The following is an 18,251-nucleotide window of genomic DNA, read 5'->3' on the forward strand; positions in this document are numbered from 1 at the left end:
GCCAGAAAGTGGAAACAATCTTGTCCATGCACTGACAAAGAGATATTTAAAAAAAAAGTTGTACATCCATACAATGAAGTATTATTGAACAAGAAAAAGAAATGAAGTACTGATATGTGTTACCACATGAATGAGTTATGCTGAGTGGAAGAAGCTGGTCACAAAGACCACATGTTATATGATTCCATTTATATGAGTGTCTATATAAGCAAATATGTAGACAGAAAGCACACCAGGGGTTGCCCAGGAGATGGAGGACTAGGGGGTGACAGCTAAAATTACAGACTTTCTTTGTGTAATAATAAAAATATTTTGAAATTCATAGTGATGCTAGAGCCAGGACTGATTACATAATTTGCTGGCCTAGTGCGAAATGAAAATGTGGGGTCCTTTATTAAAAAATTAACAGTAGAACATTAAACCAAGCAAGGGACCTTTTGAGACACAGGTAGCATGGTGAGACACAGAAGCTAGAGGGACAAGAAAACTTTGAATCTCAGGTCATAACAGGAAACCCATGTCTTGCCAGTATACTATGCTGGATAAGATGACCCATTCATTTTTGTGATCAAGTAAGGAAGCAAGATGATGGTGATTGCCTGTAGCTAAAGACTGAATCACAGTTCAGGAATTTGTTGTCTGTTGTTTTCCCTTTGTTTAGTGGGAATTTAGTTATTATATTTGACATAGGTCAGAGGGTAATTTTTGATTAAAGATTTGATAGTGTATCTCTATAAATACAGAGGAGCTAAAAATAACTTCTTTAGGGCTGGGGGGTACAGCTCAGTAGTAGAGTTTGTGGAGAACGTGGGAGTAGCAGAGTTTGCGGAAGCTTCAATACCCAGCACTGAAGAAACAAAACTCCTTTAATTTCCCTTCTTAAACTCTTCACTGAATTTTTTATTTCTCATAAATACAAATACTTGATTGGTGATGAAATGTTGGCTGCTAGACTTTTAGGTGGATCTGAGAGCAACTCTACAGGTGTATTCTAGTGGTTTAGTTAAATCTTGTTTTAAGTTACTTTTTGAATATAATTACTCTTTCGCTGATAACAGTAATTTTTAGTTTAGTTAGTGAGGACATAAATATCCTTTTTTTTTTTTTTTTTTTTTTTTTTTTTTTTTTTAAATACCAGGGATTGAACCCAGAGGCTCTTAACCACCCAGACACATCCATAGCGTCCCCACCTTTCAAAGTTGCTTAGGGCCTCATTAAGTTGCTGAGTCTGGCTTTGAACTCTTTATCCTCCAGACTCAGCCTTCCCAGCCGCTGGGGTTACAGGGGCGTGCCACCGCTCCTGACCTATCACCTCTGAATCAGATATTCTTGTCTGTCATTGAGAAAGATTGGGGGATGTATAATTTATGCCAAGAAAATTGCAAATGTTCCAATTCTAGCATGAAAGGATTTCAACTATATTGGGTTACAAATAAACTACATCGATATTTCATCTGCTTTATTCTCAAAGAATATTAAATAACATTTTTAATTTAAAATCATTAAAATTTCAGAAAAGTCATTGACATCAATCCCAGCTGGCCAAGACTGTGTGGGCTTTTCCCAAGATCGCCTCTGGAGGGCAATCTTCTTTCCTGCTAATCCGACCAAGTCAACTCTAGCCTCTCTCCCACGGCCGGGCCTCAGCTCTTTCTCTCTGCTCTCGCTTTGGCCCCGCCCCAGCCCGACACTCAATCCATTTCCTCCTGTGGTTGCTCTTGCCCCGCCCCTCAGCGTAGCGTAGAGGAAAAGACGCCGTGGGCCGCTCTGGCATCTTGGAGGACTTGTCCTCTGTGTCGGGCTGCGTGGGACTGTTCAGGTCTGTCGTGAGGCGCAAATCCGGTGCATCTTTCTAGCTGCTTTAGCTCCGGATTTTTTTGGCGATGGGACAGCAGAACGTGTGGAGGCTAATGTCGAGGTAAGTGCCAAGGGCAGGCTCATCACCTACTGTCGCCCAGGTGAGAAAAGGGTCCTGGGTGGTCGACTGTTTGGTTTCCAAGTTTCGAGTCCCACTTGTAGGCACAGCCTTCAAACCCGGCTTGCTTGCTCTGATGCCCCCACGCCCCATGCCCAGCTTTCTGCTTCTCTTCCTTCAGCAACATCTTTGCAGCATTACCTCCATTTTCTGTCACTGGCTCCTAACCATAAGCCACGTCGTTTTTTCCTTTTGGCCTCTATTTCTTTCATTTATTAAAGGTGGGGTACAGTTTTGGGTCATGTAGGGATTCAAGTTAGAGTAAATTAACGTGTGTCACGTTTTATGCAGCTAACAGACGTGCTTTGCTAGTTGTTGCACCTGTGCTGGTGTTGTGTGCCTTGGTTGGCTTTATTAGATGATTCCAGCGTTGTTACAGGGGTCTGGAACTTAGGGAATAGTGTTGAGGATATTTGACGTGACTTAGTGGGGAATGTGTGAAGACGTTAACTTTTTAAAAGTGCTCTTCACTGCAGGTTGGGCTCAGCACAGCAACTTTCGTAGCAATCATTTTAATGATAGGAAATTAGGCTGCATCAGTTTTAAGGCCTACTGCCTGCCCTTAAATAATACCATGTAACAGCTATGCCTCCTTGAAGGGGGATTTATTATTTCCTCCACAAGTTATTTCTGCTTAAGAATTTGCTTTAGGGATTTTCTGCGAAGGAATTCATAGCGTTTCTTTGAAGAATAGTTATTGTTTCAGTAAAAAGTGTCTTTTGGTCTGACATTGTATCCACTGACCTGATTCTCAAATGTTTGTTACACTTTGAAGGGTTACATTTTGTTTTCTTGGTATCTTAAAATTCCTCCCTGTACCTCTAATCACCTCATGGAGAAACTTAGTAAATACTAAGAATATCAGTACATATCTCATTGCCTCTGCTTTTTTGATGTCAGCAAATACCAAATTATTGATAAACAAGACACGTTTATTGACGTTAACTTAGTTGGGTAAGAATATGTTCCCACTGTTCATCTTGGGTTTATTCCCCCCACATTTCAAGATGCAGACTGGATTAGGGGAAGCCAGGGAGATTTTGTTTAGATGTGCCTTTTCCAGATCCATCTCTGAAGTGCGTATTATACTAACAAAACAGGACCTGAGGCTGGGTCATCCAGTCTAAGGTTGCCTAATCCACAAATGTATAAGGGAATAGGATGCCCCAGAGTGTTTTTGAGAGGTAAAAAGGCCTGTGTGCCATGGTTGATATTGTTGGGCAATCCTACTTGAATTATGGCCTCCTTTGGCTTCTCTAGCATTGTCTTATGTTCCTGCTACCACTCTTCCACTACTTGTCTTGATTCAGTGTCAGTTCAGTCCTTGTACATTTTTTCGTCCCCAAATCATCTTTAACAATAACTTACATTTGTTTAACCTGATTTATCCTGAGCTCTTGTGCTAGTTACAGCTATCTGAATGTTTTGATTGCCCTTCGAATATAAGTTTGCTCATAATTGCAACCTTTACAACTCATTTGTTTCTCTTGGCACTATCAGTCTTCTAGATATCTAAAATTATGTAAGTTCTCCCATACTTCCAAACCTTATCTCTTCCTGCTGACTCAAATTTAATTATCACTTGCTAATTTTGCAAAGAGTTGATTGATGAATTTATCCTCATTCCAGTTTGAATAGGTTCAGACAAGACTGTTAGATTCATCTTACTAAATTTTACTTTAGCGCCTGCTATTCTTCTGCTCAAAAGCTCTCAGAGGTACCCTTGTGTTCATGGACTTGAATAAAATTTACTGGCCTGGATTGCAAGGATTTGGCTTCAATTTATTTCATGAATACAACATTTTACAGTGATTCCAGCTGCAGGGAGATACTGTTCCAGGCAATTCTATTATCCTATAGCTATCTGGACTACTTGGTATTCTTACTGTTCCTTATCCAAGTCCCTTAAAGTATGTAAGAATAGCATATATGAGACAGATAATTGGACAAAAGTGGTATTTAGTTACCAAATCTGATAAGCATCTTAAAGGAAAGGCTCAGATATGAGAGAGTCAGATTTAGATAGAGGAAGTCAAAGTCAATCTCTTAAATGGATTGATCTTTAAGTTGTTAATAGAACTCATTGTTTTTTTCCCATCTGCTCTGCTTAACTAAATTGTTTGGGTTCTTGCTCTTTGGCTGCTTCTTTTCTTTTTTTCTTCTACTTAGGTGTCCAGAAGCTCAATTATGTGTTCCATCTCTCCCCACCCCAGTGTTCTAGGAGGCACATGTCCAAGTGCAGAGGCTGAAAATATGTGTTTAGTGATTATAGATGATAGCAGTTGGGGGCTGGTAAGCTAGGGAGAATGCTCTGTCTAAAGGAGGCAGTTCCTTAGCCCCCGACATTGTTGTCATTCCAGAATTTAGATAGTGTTTCTATATCTACTTTTGGTTTTTCTGGAAAAGCTGGAAACTGCATGTTTATGTGAAATCTTTTGGTTTTTAAATATGTATAATTTTGAAACACTGCTGAATGGAAAAACAACAATAATGATAATGACAAAGAAGCACATTTTCAGACCTAGATAGCAACTTCTGGCCACTAATTTTCAATTGCAGCTTTCTTTTTATTTCTTACCAAAACTTGATGCCTCCACAATTGTCTGTATATGTGAGTTCCTGGCTCTAGTCTTAACTTTTCTTTGAGGCTCCAGTCTCTTTTCTCCATTTGTTTTTGAATGTTTCTACTTATTATCAGTACAAATTGAAATAAAAAAATCAAGTTCACATTTTATCCTACAAACCAGTTGTTTTCCTTTCTAATCTTTTCAATATATTCTTCTAACTATCTTTATTTGAAATCTTGGAGTCATTTTTGAAATAAGTCTTTTATTTTTCACTGTGTTTTTACTTCATAACTCAATAAATCATTCCTTTCTATTTCTACAGCTGCTCTCCTTCATCAGCTCCTGCTTGAATTACTTGGTCTTCTGGACCTGATTTTCTGTCCTATTTACATCTTGCCTACTTCTGGTGTAATAACCTTAATTCTGGTGTAATTACTTATATAATGATATTCTTGCTTGGATAATTTCATGTGGTGTTGTTTAATTTTGTATACCTATTTTTTATTCATTGGCTTAATCATGTGAATGATTAAGTTCCCGTTCTTCTAAGACAATCGTTTTTATACTTTAGCATGCAACATAATCACCTGAAGAGTTTATTAAGCAGATTTCTGGGTCCCACTCCCACAATTTCTTATTCAATAGGTCTGTATTGGGACAGATACTTTGCATTTCTAATAAATTACCAGTGTAGAGTGACACAATTTGACATCACCTGAAAGAATTGAAATACACCTGTTCATAGAATTAAATTAGCAGTCTCTGAGATGTGCATGGCCTCTTCCTGTCCACCAGATGGCAGTTTGGGAACCAATAGAAGGAAAAGAGAAAACCATAAATTCAGAATTACTTGGAGACTCTAACTTTTCAAGTACTTACTTTGAGGTATAAAAGCTAATACCAAATTTTATTTTATGTTTTTACAGCGCTGGGGATTGAACCCAAGGTCTCACTCATGCTAGGCAAGTACTGTACCACTGAACTACATCCCCAGTCCCAAAACCAGATTTTAAGTATTTTGAATATAAATTGGACTAGATGGAAGCAATATGATTAAAAATAATCTGGCATGGAATTTAGTAATACTTAGTTTTTTGTTGATTTCCTGTAATAATTGGTCCAGGGATTTTTGTGACCCATAAATGCTGCACAGAGTGCTTTTGCACTTGGATTTGGTAGGTTTAGATTAACTTTTCTATGAGTGAAATAAGATTCTATCTCAAATAAAACTGAGACTTGAAGATGGGCCTGTGTTTACCTATTTCTTCTTTTGTCACAGGTAATATTTAAACTGTTACTTAGATTTGCTATGGAAACTCCTTCTTTAACTTTGAGCTGACTTTGGGTGCTGACCTCATTAAGGAATTCAAGGTCATTCTGCATTTGAAAAAAAAAATAGCTCTTCATTTTCCTTTGATTCTGGGAATTGAACCTAAGGCCTTGAGCATGCTTAGGTACATTCAGCTCTTAAACTTTTTACTATTTAAAACTTCCAAAAAGATAAAATTGATTCAAATTTAAAAAAGCTTATGTTAGTCTAAGTGTGGTTCAGATTTTAAGTCTGTATGAAAACCTTATTTAAAAAATAAGCTAGGATCTGTCACTTCAGTTTAATTTTTCTCAAATGTTCTTTTTAATGATAATTTGTCTGTATGTTGTTGTCATATCTATATCTATAATCCACCTCTCAAGTTTGATTAAGTGGTTTTTAGTGTGACTTTTTTTTTTTTTTTTTTTTGAATAAGAGTCTTTGGGTAAATTCTAATGTGAAAGCAGACTGGAGTCACTGGACTAGGATAAGAATATTTGTGATAAGGCAATTTCAAAATATGCTACTCCAGGAGTATGAAGTGTAACTGATTTGAACAAGTAGGCAGTTTCCCCTGTTTTGGTTTGATTGAATTGAATATAATATAAAGGGAAAGTAAATATAAATTTTGAATAGTCATTTGGATTATAAATATTTTTTATAAATTCAGGCATCTTCAGATGTGGTTATAGGTGGAAACAATTATCATATTATCTTTTTTTTTTTTTTAAGTCTCAGGATATTGCTATTGCTCCTCCTATAATCTCGAAGTATCCTTGAAAAACTAAACTGGAAAATTATTAATTTCACTAGATAGTGTATGTATCTGCACGTATGCCCTTCTTAGTCTGCTGTGGCTGATTCCAGCTTTGACTTCTCTCCATATATCTTAAATTTAACTTATTAAACAAGAAGCATGTATCTCAATACATTCTAACTTCAGTATTTTTATATGTACTGTCACTACATTGTGAGTTTTTCAAGGGCAAGAGATGTGATTTGGGGGAACTTTTTTAAAGGGCCCAAAGGATAAAGATACAGTTTGATGAGATCTTCACAAACTAAACATTTCTAAAAATCCCTGATGCCTGGATCAGGAGACAAGCTTACAACATCATCCTGGAATCCCGTCTCATGGCCTTTCTAGTCACTACTTCCCCCCATGTTGCTTTATATTTTCTTAATCATGATTTAAATAAGGTCCTTAAATGCACCATTCTGAAGTTTATAGCTTGGTGAACTTTTATGTGTGTAGGTCGTTCTCTAATCATCCTCTAGATATAGTTTTCAACATTACATGTTTCTTTGTGCACCTTTCCAGCTTCCCCCACCTTCTGCCATTCTGAAATTTGTTATTGATCATCTTTTCCAAGGTGTATATTAACTTTGTATTCCTATACTAATATTTTTAGAATTAAAAAATTAGAATGTCTTATGATTATTGTTTTGTAGCTTGCTTCCTTTATGTAATTTCTGTCATACTTGTTTTCCATGTTATATTATTTAAATATTTTTAAATAAGTATTTTTAGTGTTCATGTAATTGTTGTATATAAATGACACAATTTTAAAAAATTTCTTTATTTACTTTTTACTTTGCTTCTAGTTTTTCATTTTTGTAAATAATTGTTGTGAACATCTTTATAAATCAAACCTTGCAAATGTTGGTGGAATTACTAGGTGAAAGAGAATTTTTTAAAAAATATTTTCAGTTATAGATGGACACAATGCCTTTATTTATTGATTTTTAGGTGGTGCTGAGGACCAAACCCAGTGCTTTATACTTGCTAGGCAAATGCTCTACCATGAGTCACATCTCCAGCCCCTCAGAATGTTTTTTTTTCCTTATTAATATCTCAGGGTCTCTGTATGTTTTCCAGGCTGGCCATGAATTCCTGGGCTCAAGTGATCCTTCTGCCTCAACCTCTTGAGTGCTGGGACCATACGCAAGTGCCAGCATGCCCAGATAATCTTTTTAAAGATTGTGGATCTATATTTACATAACTCCTACTAGAAGAGCAGTACCAATTTATATTTCTCTCAGCAGTGTCTGAGAATGCCTATTTTATTGCTTCCATACCAAACTTTAAAAATTAATGCACTTTATTTTTTAGAGCATTTTAGGTTTGTAGAAAAATTGAGCAGAAAATTTTGACAAATGTATAATGCCTTGTACCTAGTGTTACAGTATAACGTGATTATTTTCACTGCCCTAAATGTTTCCTGTCTCCACCTATTCATCTTTCCCTTCTGCTCCCAGACCTCTGGCAACTAATGATCTTCCTATTCCATAGTTTTGCCTTTTTCAGAATATCATACACTTGAAATCATGCAGTATTAGTCTTTTCAAATTGATGACTTTCACTCAGAAGTACACACTCTTCCCCCCTTTGGGTGTGTGACATAATAATCTCTCTTTATTATTGCTGAATAATAGTCTATTTTATAGATGTACCAAAGTTGGATTGTACTTTGCTCATTAAAGGACATTTTGGTTACTTCCACATTTTGAGCAATTATAAATGAAACTAACATAACATTCATGTGCAGATTTTATTATAGACATAAGTTTTCAACTTATTTGGTAAGACACAAGGAGTGGAAGCTGGGCACAGTGGCACACACCTATAATCCCAGCAACTCAGCAGACTGAGGCAGGGAGGATCACAAGTTCAAGACCAGCCTCAGCATCTTAGTGAGACTCTGTCTCAAATAAAAAAGGTTGGGGATATAACTCAGGAGTAAAATGCCCCTGAGTTCTACCCCCAGTATTGGAGAAGGGGAAAAAAAGGAGTCAAGGAGTGGGATTGCTAGATCATATGGTAAGAATATATTTAGTTTTTCAGTTTTGTAAGAAATTGCCAAACTTTTTCAAAAGGGCTCTACTGTTTGATTGCTAAACTTATCAGCAGTGAATAAGTTAAATCTTTTTTCTTTAACTTTTTGTTCTAATAATTTCTAGAAGAGGCTTAAGCAAAAGGCAATATAGTATTTGTAGATTGAGATATGACTGTCCATATTACTATGCTCATTGTATTCTACATTTGTTTCAGGTTTAACTCATTCAGAAGAACCAATATAATTTTGCAACATTTGGTAAGTTTGGCCCTTGTTTAGCTGTCCTTATTGTTTTGTGATATGTAACTTATAATATCATTTTTAGACAAGTAGAAAAATACTGGCATGGCAGGTTTCCTTGACCTTGGTATACCATTGTTCTCAATGAGTGCTGGGACTCATAACCTTATGTCAATAACAATGAGTCCTCATAACCTTATGTCACCTCCTATCATAAGGTTATAATAGGTGACATAAGGTTATGATAAAAAGCATGGAGAAGCATGAGTGTTTTGAGTTTAAATAATGGGTCTACTTCTTCATCTTAGGCAGATTACTTATATATATATATATGTTTAATATGCATTTCATATAAAAAATATATCATATATCTGACACATATATTTATATATGAATAAATAAAATCAAGATAACATTATCTAACTTAGAGTGTTTATAAATGATAAATAAGATAATAAATTTAAAAATCTAGCATAGTACATGGCATGTAGTCAATTTATAAGTTAGTAATTATTGTACTGATACTTTGCAAACATAAATGGCCTTAGTTTATCAGTTTGTAAGGAATAAATTCTGTTTTTCCCTTTTATATGTCTTATGTAGAATGACAAGTACTTTGCACATAAGAAATAACAGGTTATAAAAGTAAGTGCTATAGGGGCTGGGGTTGTGGCTCAGCAGTAGAGCGTTTGCCTAGCATATGAGTAGCCCTGGGTTTGTCCTCAGCACCACACAAAAATAAATGAATAAAATAAAGGCATTGTGTCCAACTACACCTAAAAAATATTAAAAAAAAATAAGTACTATAGCACTAACTGTACTCTTGGTGCTGTTCTAAGTGCTTGATATTTATTACCTGAATTAATTCTTATAGTCCTATGGGGTATACTGCAGTTTTAAAACCTCTAAACTAAAATATTTTGTTAGTTTGTCATAAATGCATTTAGTGGCAAAATTGTACCTGAATATATATATATATATATATATATATATATATATATATATATATATATATATATATATATTAATCTTTATTTTGTTTATGTGATGCTAGGGATTGAACTTAGTGCCTCACACATGCTAGGCAGGTGCTCTACCACTGAGCCACAATTCCAGCCCCGATCTGAACATATTTGAAGCTCTTTTTATCTTTGTCCTAACTAGTGTGACTATTCATGGTTTGGTGCAGAAATACAGAAGGATTTGATTATAATGTTCTGATCCAGGCTTCATTTGGAGTGGTTTACATAGTATATGATATGTACTATATTACTTATCTAAAAAAAGAACGTTTTCTTGAATTAAAGGATTGTGACCTCATCCTGTTTTACGAAACTGAGAGACAAGGAGACTAAGTAACATACACAGTGTCACACAGCTAGTAAATATGAGGTGTGATATGAATCCAGACAGACTGGCTTCATTGACTTGCCTACTGTACTGTATAGCTTCTGACAAGAGTGGGCACTCAGTAGCTATTGCAAAGTATACCTCAGTTATTGCTAAGGTGAAGATGGAAATGTGAAGATTATGTTATCCCTTTCTATTCTTATTTTAGTCAGTTGACATACATTGGGACTGAGGAGTTTCCTTGAAAAAGAACTTGTCAGTGTAGTAATTCACAAATTTAGACACATGTACAGAGGGGGAAAGACATGACAGCCAGATCACATGGGTACTGTGGTGACATGGGGCATGAACTTCCCACTTTGAGGTAGGGAAGATAAACTGGACTGTCATCAGAGCCTGAGGACTGAGTGCTTTTAGGTCCCAGTGTTAGCTTTGACATGATCCAGGGATAGAGAGGATCCCAAGCAGTCCTTCTGTGACCCTTCTAAGAGAACCAATAGAGTCACAGTTTTTCTTTTTTGGGGGAAAGGGGTATGAGGGCATGAGAGTACCAGGGATTGAACCCAAGGGTGTTTGTGTTTTACTTCTGAGTTACATACTTAGCACTTTTTACATTTTGAGACAGGGTTTCACCAAAAAAAAAAAAAAAAAAAAAAAGAAAAAAAAGTTGCTGGGGCTGGCCTTGGATTTGCAATCTTCCTGCCTCAGTCTCTTGAATTGGCTAGGATTACCGGTGTGCCCAACTGGATTCATGCTTTCTTTTTATTTCATTGAGTGATGGAAGTATATCACTGATGGCAGTATTGTAGACAGGGTTATGAAACAGGACTAATTCATGATAATAGTGTAACATTCCAGGCCCCCTCCCTTGTCTCCTTCCCCCACTGCGCAACACCCCACACCCCCACACCCCCACACCCCGCACTGAGCTGGTCCCCCCAAATCCCTGAATCCTTGATAATTTTGAGAATTAAGTGAAAAGTTTCATATGTGCCCACGGAAAGCATTAAGAATAGGGAGTTAAAATATAAGCAACTTTATCTAATTGCTTAAGAAAATATTTGAAAATAGAAATAAATGTGAACCTATTACTTTTATTTTTAAAAATGTTTTTAGTTGTTAATGGACCTTTATTTTATTAATTTACATGTGGTGTTGAGAATCAATCCCAGTGCCTCACACATGCTAGGCAAGCACTCTACCACTGAGCCAAAACCTGAACTCCAAATGTGAACCTATTATTTTTCTTTAATGTGCAGTGAAGATTTAAGGAAACCTTAACTAACTTTGAATCCCCTTTCTTCCTTTAGAACGTAATGGTGCTGGCTAGAAACATTTTTTCTTCCCTTTCTTTATTATTCTTACCCTTTCCCCACAACATCCTTTCCTCATATACACTTTGGATTGTATGAGAATTTTGTTTCTGATTCTAGTGTCTAATCTTTCCTGACATAAGTTTCTTTTTATAGAAACCTTTTTTAGGTTTTAGTTAAAAATTGCTGGTGTTATTTTTGTAGAAAAGAGTGGTTTTTTTTCCTTTAGAATTAATGAAAACATGTATAGATGAGTCTAACACTGGAAAGCCCATGTTTTTCCCCTCTGCCCTTTTGCATGAATGATTTTGGATTCATGAACCAATAGTTGTTTTCAGGTTTTGAGAGTGCCTTGTTTTTCAGGTAGGAAGAAATATCCTTTCATTTGTTAATTCAATTACATCATCCTAATGGCATTGATGTGAGAAGATTCTGAGATAGTTTTTGTTCAAGACCTGATCTTTGTAAATGTCCTGTACAAATACTTAGCCTAAGTGTGTCAAAATCCATACTTAAGATGTTCTTGTATCATTATAATAGCAAAAATTGAAAATTATCCAGTACCTATCAATAGGTATTGATATGTAATAACATTTTACACACCTGATAAAAATAAGTAGGTGGACTGAGTATGCAGTCTGCAAAATCCATATTGAGAATTTGTCACAAACATTGGTTAAATGGTCTGGTTTCTTCAAAAAATGAAAGGAAAAGAAAGGATTGGAGGAGAGCCTGTAGATTAAAATACTTGAAAGATAGTTTGTTCATTTTTTAAAATGAACAAACTATCTGGATACATGCTTGACATTTATTATAAAACCTAGGAGAGGGGCTGGGGTTATGGCTCAGTGGTAGAGCACTCACCTCACACGTGCAAGGTCCTGGGTTCGATCCTCAACCACATATAAATAAATAGTTACCTAGGAGAGTTTTACTTTTCTGGAGAGGGAGCAGCTGTGATTGGGGTGGGACAGCTGTGATTGGTGAAGGACTTTGGTTCTGTCTAAAAAGCATTGATTCTGAGATTTTATTTTTACCCAAACTACAAGGGTCAGTACATCCAGGATGCTCCAGCAAATTACCATAGACTGGGTGACCTAAAAGCAAACATTTCTCTCAGTTCTGGAGAGGGAGGCTGGAGAGTCCAAGATCAAGGCACCAACAGATTTAGTGTCTGACAAGGGCCTGCCTCAGAGTACATTAATTGGCCATGTTGGCTTTCTTTTTGCTGCATCTTCACGTGGTAGGTGTTGGGTGGGGAGCTTTCTAAAGGCTCTTTTATAAGGGCACTGGTACCACTCATCAAGGCTGTGTCCTCGTGACTTAATCAATCTTACCTTCCTAATATAGAATCTTGGAGATTCGAATTTCAGTGTATGAATGTTGGAGGGACACAAATGTCCAGTCTGGAATACAAACTAATAGCTTGTTATGAATTTATGGATGGTGGCAGAAAACATAAAACTCTGGGGTTAGAGACAAAGGACTTTATCATTTATTATGATGGAAGGAAGATAAACTGGAGTGTCCTCAGGGATTGAGGGCTGAGTATTTCTGGGCCCTGGTGTTTGCTTTGACATGTACTTCAGGCAAAGACAGAATGTATTTCAAGCAGTTTTTCTGTAACTCTTCTAAAAGAACCAGCACTTTTTATTTTTCATTTTGAGACAAGATCTCTCTAAATTGTCTCTTTTGATCTCCAACTTGTGATCCTCCTACCTCAGACTCCCAAGTAGCTGGGATTACAAAGGTGTGCTGCCATGCCCAGCTAAAACAGTTTTCTAAGTCTCTTAACGTAGTAGTTTCTAAGTCTAATCTGTCATTCTTTTAAAAAGGTAATTAAAAATTTTTTTTGAATAGGTAGTATATGGATACAGATGGTACAAAATTGAGGGTTCAAAGGGCTGTCCTGCTCCTGTCTTTTAGATGCCAGTTTTCCTTCCTGGAAGTAAATATTTTCTAGTTCTATGAAGAATGCTTGGTATTTTAATAGGAATTGCATTAAATCTGGGTAATGCTTTTGGTAGTATGGCCATTTTGACAATGTTAATTCTGCCTCTCCAAGAGCATGGGAGATCTTCTTTCCATCTTCTAAGGTCTTCCTCAATTTCTTTCTTTAGTGTTCTGTAGTTTCCATTGTAGAGGTCTTTCATTTCTTTTGTTAGATTTGATTCTCAGCTTTTTTTTTTTTTTTTTAAGGCTATGGTGATTGGTGTAATTCTAATTACTTTTCAGTTAATTCATTACTGATGTATAGGAACATATTTGATTTATGGGTATTGATTTTATATCTTGCTACTTTGCTGAATTCATTTATTAATCCTAGAAGTTTTCTGGTGGAATTTTTTTGGATCTTCTAAATATAGAATCAGCAAATAGTGATACTTTCAGTTCTTCTTATCCTATTTGTATCCCTTTAATTTCTTTTGTCTAATTGCTCTGGCTACAGTTTCCCGGATTATGTTGAATAGAAGTGGTTACAGAGGGTATCTCTGTCTTGTTCCAGTTTTTAGAGGGAATGCTTTCAATTTTTCTCCATTTAGAATGATGTTGGCCTTGGGTATAGCAGAGACAGCTTTTTCAATGTTGAGGTATGTTCCTATTATCTCTAGTTTTTCAAATGTTTTGAACATGAAGGGGTGATGTTTTCTGTCAAATGCTTTTTCTGCATCTATTGAGATGATCATGTGATTCTTGTCTTTAAGTCTATTGATGTGAAGAATTAAGTTTATTAATTTCTGTTTGTTGAACCAAACTTGCATCCCTGGGATGAACCCCACTTGATCGTGGTACACTATCTTTTTAATATGTTTTTGTATGTGATTTGCCAGAATTTTACTGAGAATTTTTGCAACAATGTTCACCAGGGATTCTTTTTAAAGAGTCCCTAGCATGTGCTCATATGAATTACCATATTTTGTTTAAGTATATTTTCTCACTGATGAACATTTTAGTCTTTCATGTGAGTCCACATAGTCACTTGCTCTCTTTCTGTCTTTTCCTTTTTTTGGGGGGGGTGAGATGGGGTGGAGCTAGGGATCGAACACAGTGCCTGACACATGCTAGGCAAGTACTCTACCATTAAGCTACTAGGGATTGAACCCATATTTTACTATAGTTTATAGTGTTAAGTAAGTTTGAATTTCTTTAGTGAGAAATTTAAATTGAAAAGATACACTCTTTCCTGTTGTTTAATAGCCTTTCCTAAAACTTTTTAAATGCATATAAATTATATTTAATATGATAATGAATTTTAATAATTAGTTTCAAAAATCTTAAATATGTAGCATGATTTTATAAAGGAGAACTTAAGCATTCTGTAAACGTTGTATATGCTTTCAAAATATGGATTCCTGAATTTTATTAGATTTTACTAAGTGTGCTGTTTAGCTTTAAATGGCATACTTCCGTTAATTTTTTTAGTTCGAACTGACTTTTAATTTTATGTTGCACATTGTTCCCATTTAAGGTTTAAGTAATTGTCCTTGGATAAAAAGTGTTAAGAATGGTGGTGCCATGAGCCCTGATATTTATGTGTGACACAATTCTGGAAAATTGCTGTTTAGTTAAACCCGTGTTCTTTAAGAATTAAATTAATACTGTATATTACAGAAATGGAGATTTGGTGATAACTTTATATTGTGTAAGGCTGTAAGTGTATAGGCAACTTTTTTCCAAACATATAACATGTAAGTCTGAAATTTTATAATCTTGCCTCAAACTTCTTTTTCTGCCTGCCATCAATCACATCAATCATTCCTTTAATTGGTCCTTTTTTTTTTTTTTTTTTTTTTTTTTTTTTTTAATACTAGGGATTGTTGAATCCAGGGCTTTACATATACTAGGCAAGTGCTCTATCATTGATTTATAGCCCAAGTTGTTTAATTTAATTTAATTTAATTTTGCTACCAGGGATTGAGCCTAGGGGCACTTAACCACTGAGCCACATCCTGAATCCTTTTTATTTTTTATTTTGAGGCAGGACCTTGCTAACTTGTTTAGGGCCTGAGTTGCTGAGGCTAGTCTTGAACTTTCGATCTCCTGCCTTAGCCTCCTGGTGCTGTTGTGTTTTTTTTTTTTTTTTCTTTTTTTTTTTAATTTTATTTTGAGATAGGTCTTGCTGAGCTGCTGGGGGTGACCTCAAACTTATGACTCTCTTGTTTCAGCCTTCCAAATAGCTGGAATTACAGGCATTAGCCCCCATACCTGGCTCTGTTCCACTCATTTTTTACATCTTCATATTTCCAAATTTTCATGTCTTATGGCTTAGCAAGTGCTGTTCCTTCTAGCTGTAATTCTTACTCCCTTTTTCTCAATATACATTAAAATGGCCCAGGCCAGATATTACCTTTAAAAAACAAAACAAAACAAAAAACGCTATCTATAAGGTAATGTAGTCAGATTTTTATTTATTTATTTTATTTTATTTTTTGTATTTTTTTATTGGTTGTTCAAAATATTACAAAGCTCTTGACATATCATATTTCATACATTAGATTCAAGTGGATTATGAACTCTCATTTTTACCCCAAATACAGATTGCAGAATCACATCGGTTACACATCCACATTTTTACATAATGCCCTATTAGTAACTGCTGTATTCTGCTACCTTTCCTATCCTCTACTATCCTCCCTCCCCTCCCCCACCTCCCATCTTCTCTCTCTACCCCATCTACTGTAATTCATTTCCCTCCTTGTTTATTTTCCCCTTCCCCTCACAACCTCTTATATGTAATTTTGTATAACATTGAGGGTCTCCCTCCATTTCCATGCAATTTCCCTTTTCTCTCCCTTTCCCTCCCACCTCATGTCTCTGTTTAATGTTAATCTTTTCTTCCTGCTCTTTCTCCTTGCTCTGTTCTTAGTTGCTCTCATTATATCAAAGAAGACATTTGGTATTTGTTTTTTAGGGATTGGCTAGCTTCACTAAGCATAATCTGCTCTAGTGCCATCCATTTCCCTGCAAATTCCATGATTTTGTCATTTTTTAGTGCTGCGTAATCAGAATATTTTTTATTTGCTCCTTTTTTCTATTTTAGTTTTACTTTCTCATTGCCTAACATAGAGCTTGAAAAATAGTAAGTTAAGAGATTTAAGAGTATTTTATGGTCCAGGAAATTCTAGTACTAGGCTTTATTATAAATCATTTAATTCAGAAAAAAATTCAGGAGATATGTGTAGTTTACTTTGGAATTTGTCCATCTATACAGACTAAATAACTTTAGAAATATTTGTCAGATATACCTATTTATTCATTCCTTTGGTAATTGTTAATATGAAAGGTTTTTGTGTGTGTTTTGATGTGGACTTGCAACAAAAAGTGAATTTTATCATGAATTTATTCTTTGCTTACACAGAGAATGTCCAAGCACACAGAAGCTGCAGAGGATGTACTTCTGGAAAAAAAAGGTTGCGCAGGAGTGATTACACTTAATAGACCAAAGTTACTCAATGCACTGAATCTTAATATGACTCAGCAGATTTACTCACAGTTAAAGGTTTGTAATTTCTGAAAGCATTTATATGGATCATTTAAAAAATGTATCATAATAAAATATTTTATCCCACAGAATCTTTCCAGTTTGGTTGTAAAGATTCTATCCCATTTAGTCATAGGACTCTTTTGATTATGTACCCAAGCCCCAATGATTCTTGAGTCCTTGGTGCTTTCCTGTGTGATTATTTTTGGGACCTTGGTATAAGAAGTCTACTCCCTTACAGGACAGCCCCTTCCACTTTTTTGTTTTTTAATATTTTTTTAGTTGTGGTTGGACTTATGGCTTAGCAAGTTGTTTATTTATTTATTTATTTATTTATTTATTTTATGTGGTGCTGAGGATTGAACCCAGCACCTCACATGTGCTAGGTGAGTGCTCTATTGCTGAGCCACAAGCCCAGTCCCCCCTTCCACTTTTTTTAAAAAATATTTTTCTAGTTGTAGTTGAATGTAATATCCTTATTTATTTTTATGTGGTGCTGAGGATCGAACCCAGCGTGTCAACCACCCGAAGCTCTACCAATGAGCTACAGCCCCAGCCCCACCTTCCACTTTTATATAGCTCTGATTTTTAACAAGTTCCTTTTTGTATTCTGTCATTCTTTGTTTCTCTGATCTTTGAGCCAATGATAAAGCTCTGCCTCATAGAACATCAGTGTATGAATCTACTTTGTCTGCATATGGTAGCCTTTTGGCTAAAAACCAGCTGTTTTTATCTGCCTGGCCTGCCTTTTTTTTTTTTTTAAACAGATTTTATTGAGGGGGTTCCCGGAAGGGGAAGAAAAGGAGAGGCAGAGAGCAGAGAAAGGAGAGGAGGAGGGCAGAAAGAAAGAGAGCAGAGAGGAAGAGGGAAGAGAGCAGGAAGAGGAAGAGAGGAAGAGGGCAGAGAGCAGAGCCAGGCCTGCTTTTTCTTAAAGAAGGCTATAAACCTTTCTAAGTACATTACATAGGGTGATAGAAAAATGTAGCACTTAAAGTCAGACTACTTATGTTTCAAACTTGGATTTCTACTTGTTAACCGTGTACATTGGAAAATTGATTTCCTTATTTCTTCCTTTTTTCAGCTATGAAGTAGGGATGATGATCTTTTATAGGATGATCACAAAAATTAAACGAAATAGTATGTGGAAGTACCTAAAGTGGCTTGCCATGTAGGTGTTG

The 18,251-nt window shown here is 35.8% G+C and overlaps 1 protein-coding gene across 2 annotated transcripts in view; it reads left to right on the plus strand.

Moving 5' to 3' along the window:
* Positions 1–1,735: 1,735 nt before the first annotated feature.
* The window catches only part of Hibch (3-hydroxyisobutyryl-CoA hydrolase), an 87,989-nt gene continuing 71,473 nt past the window's right edge, over positions 1,736–18,251 (plus strand). For both annotated transcript variants that reach the window (XM_076866067.2, XM_076866068.2), the window contains exons 1-3: positions 1,736–1,918; positions 8,904–8,946; positions 16,951–17,091. In XM_076866067.2, coding sequence (XP_076722182.2) covers positions 1,884–1,918; positions 8,904–8,946; positions 16,951–17,091 — 219 coding nt within the window. In that variant the 5' untranslated portion in view covers positions 1,736–1,883. The remainder of the gene's footprint in view (positions 1,919–8,903; positions 8,947–16,950; positions 17,092–18,251) is intronic.

The sequence above is a fragment of the Callospermophilus lateralis genome, chromosome 9, assembly GCF_048772815.1.
Source record: "Callospermophilus lateralis isolate mCalLat2 chromosome 9, mCalLat2.hap1, whole genome shotgun sequence".
NCBI classification, from domain to species: Eukaryota; Metazoa; Chordata; class Mammalia; order Rodentia; family Sciuridae; genus Callospermophilus; species Callospermophilus lateralis.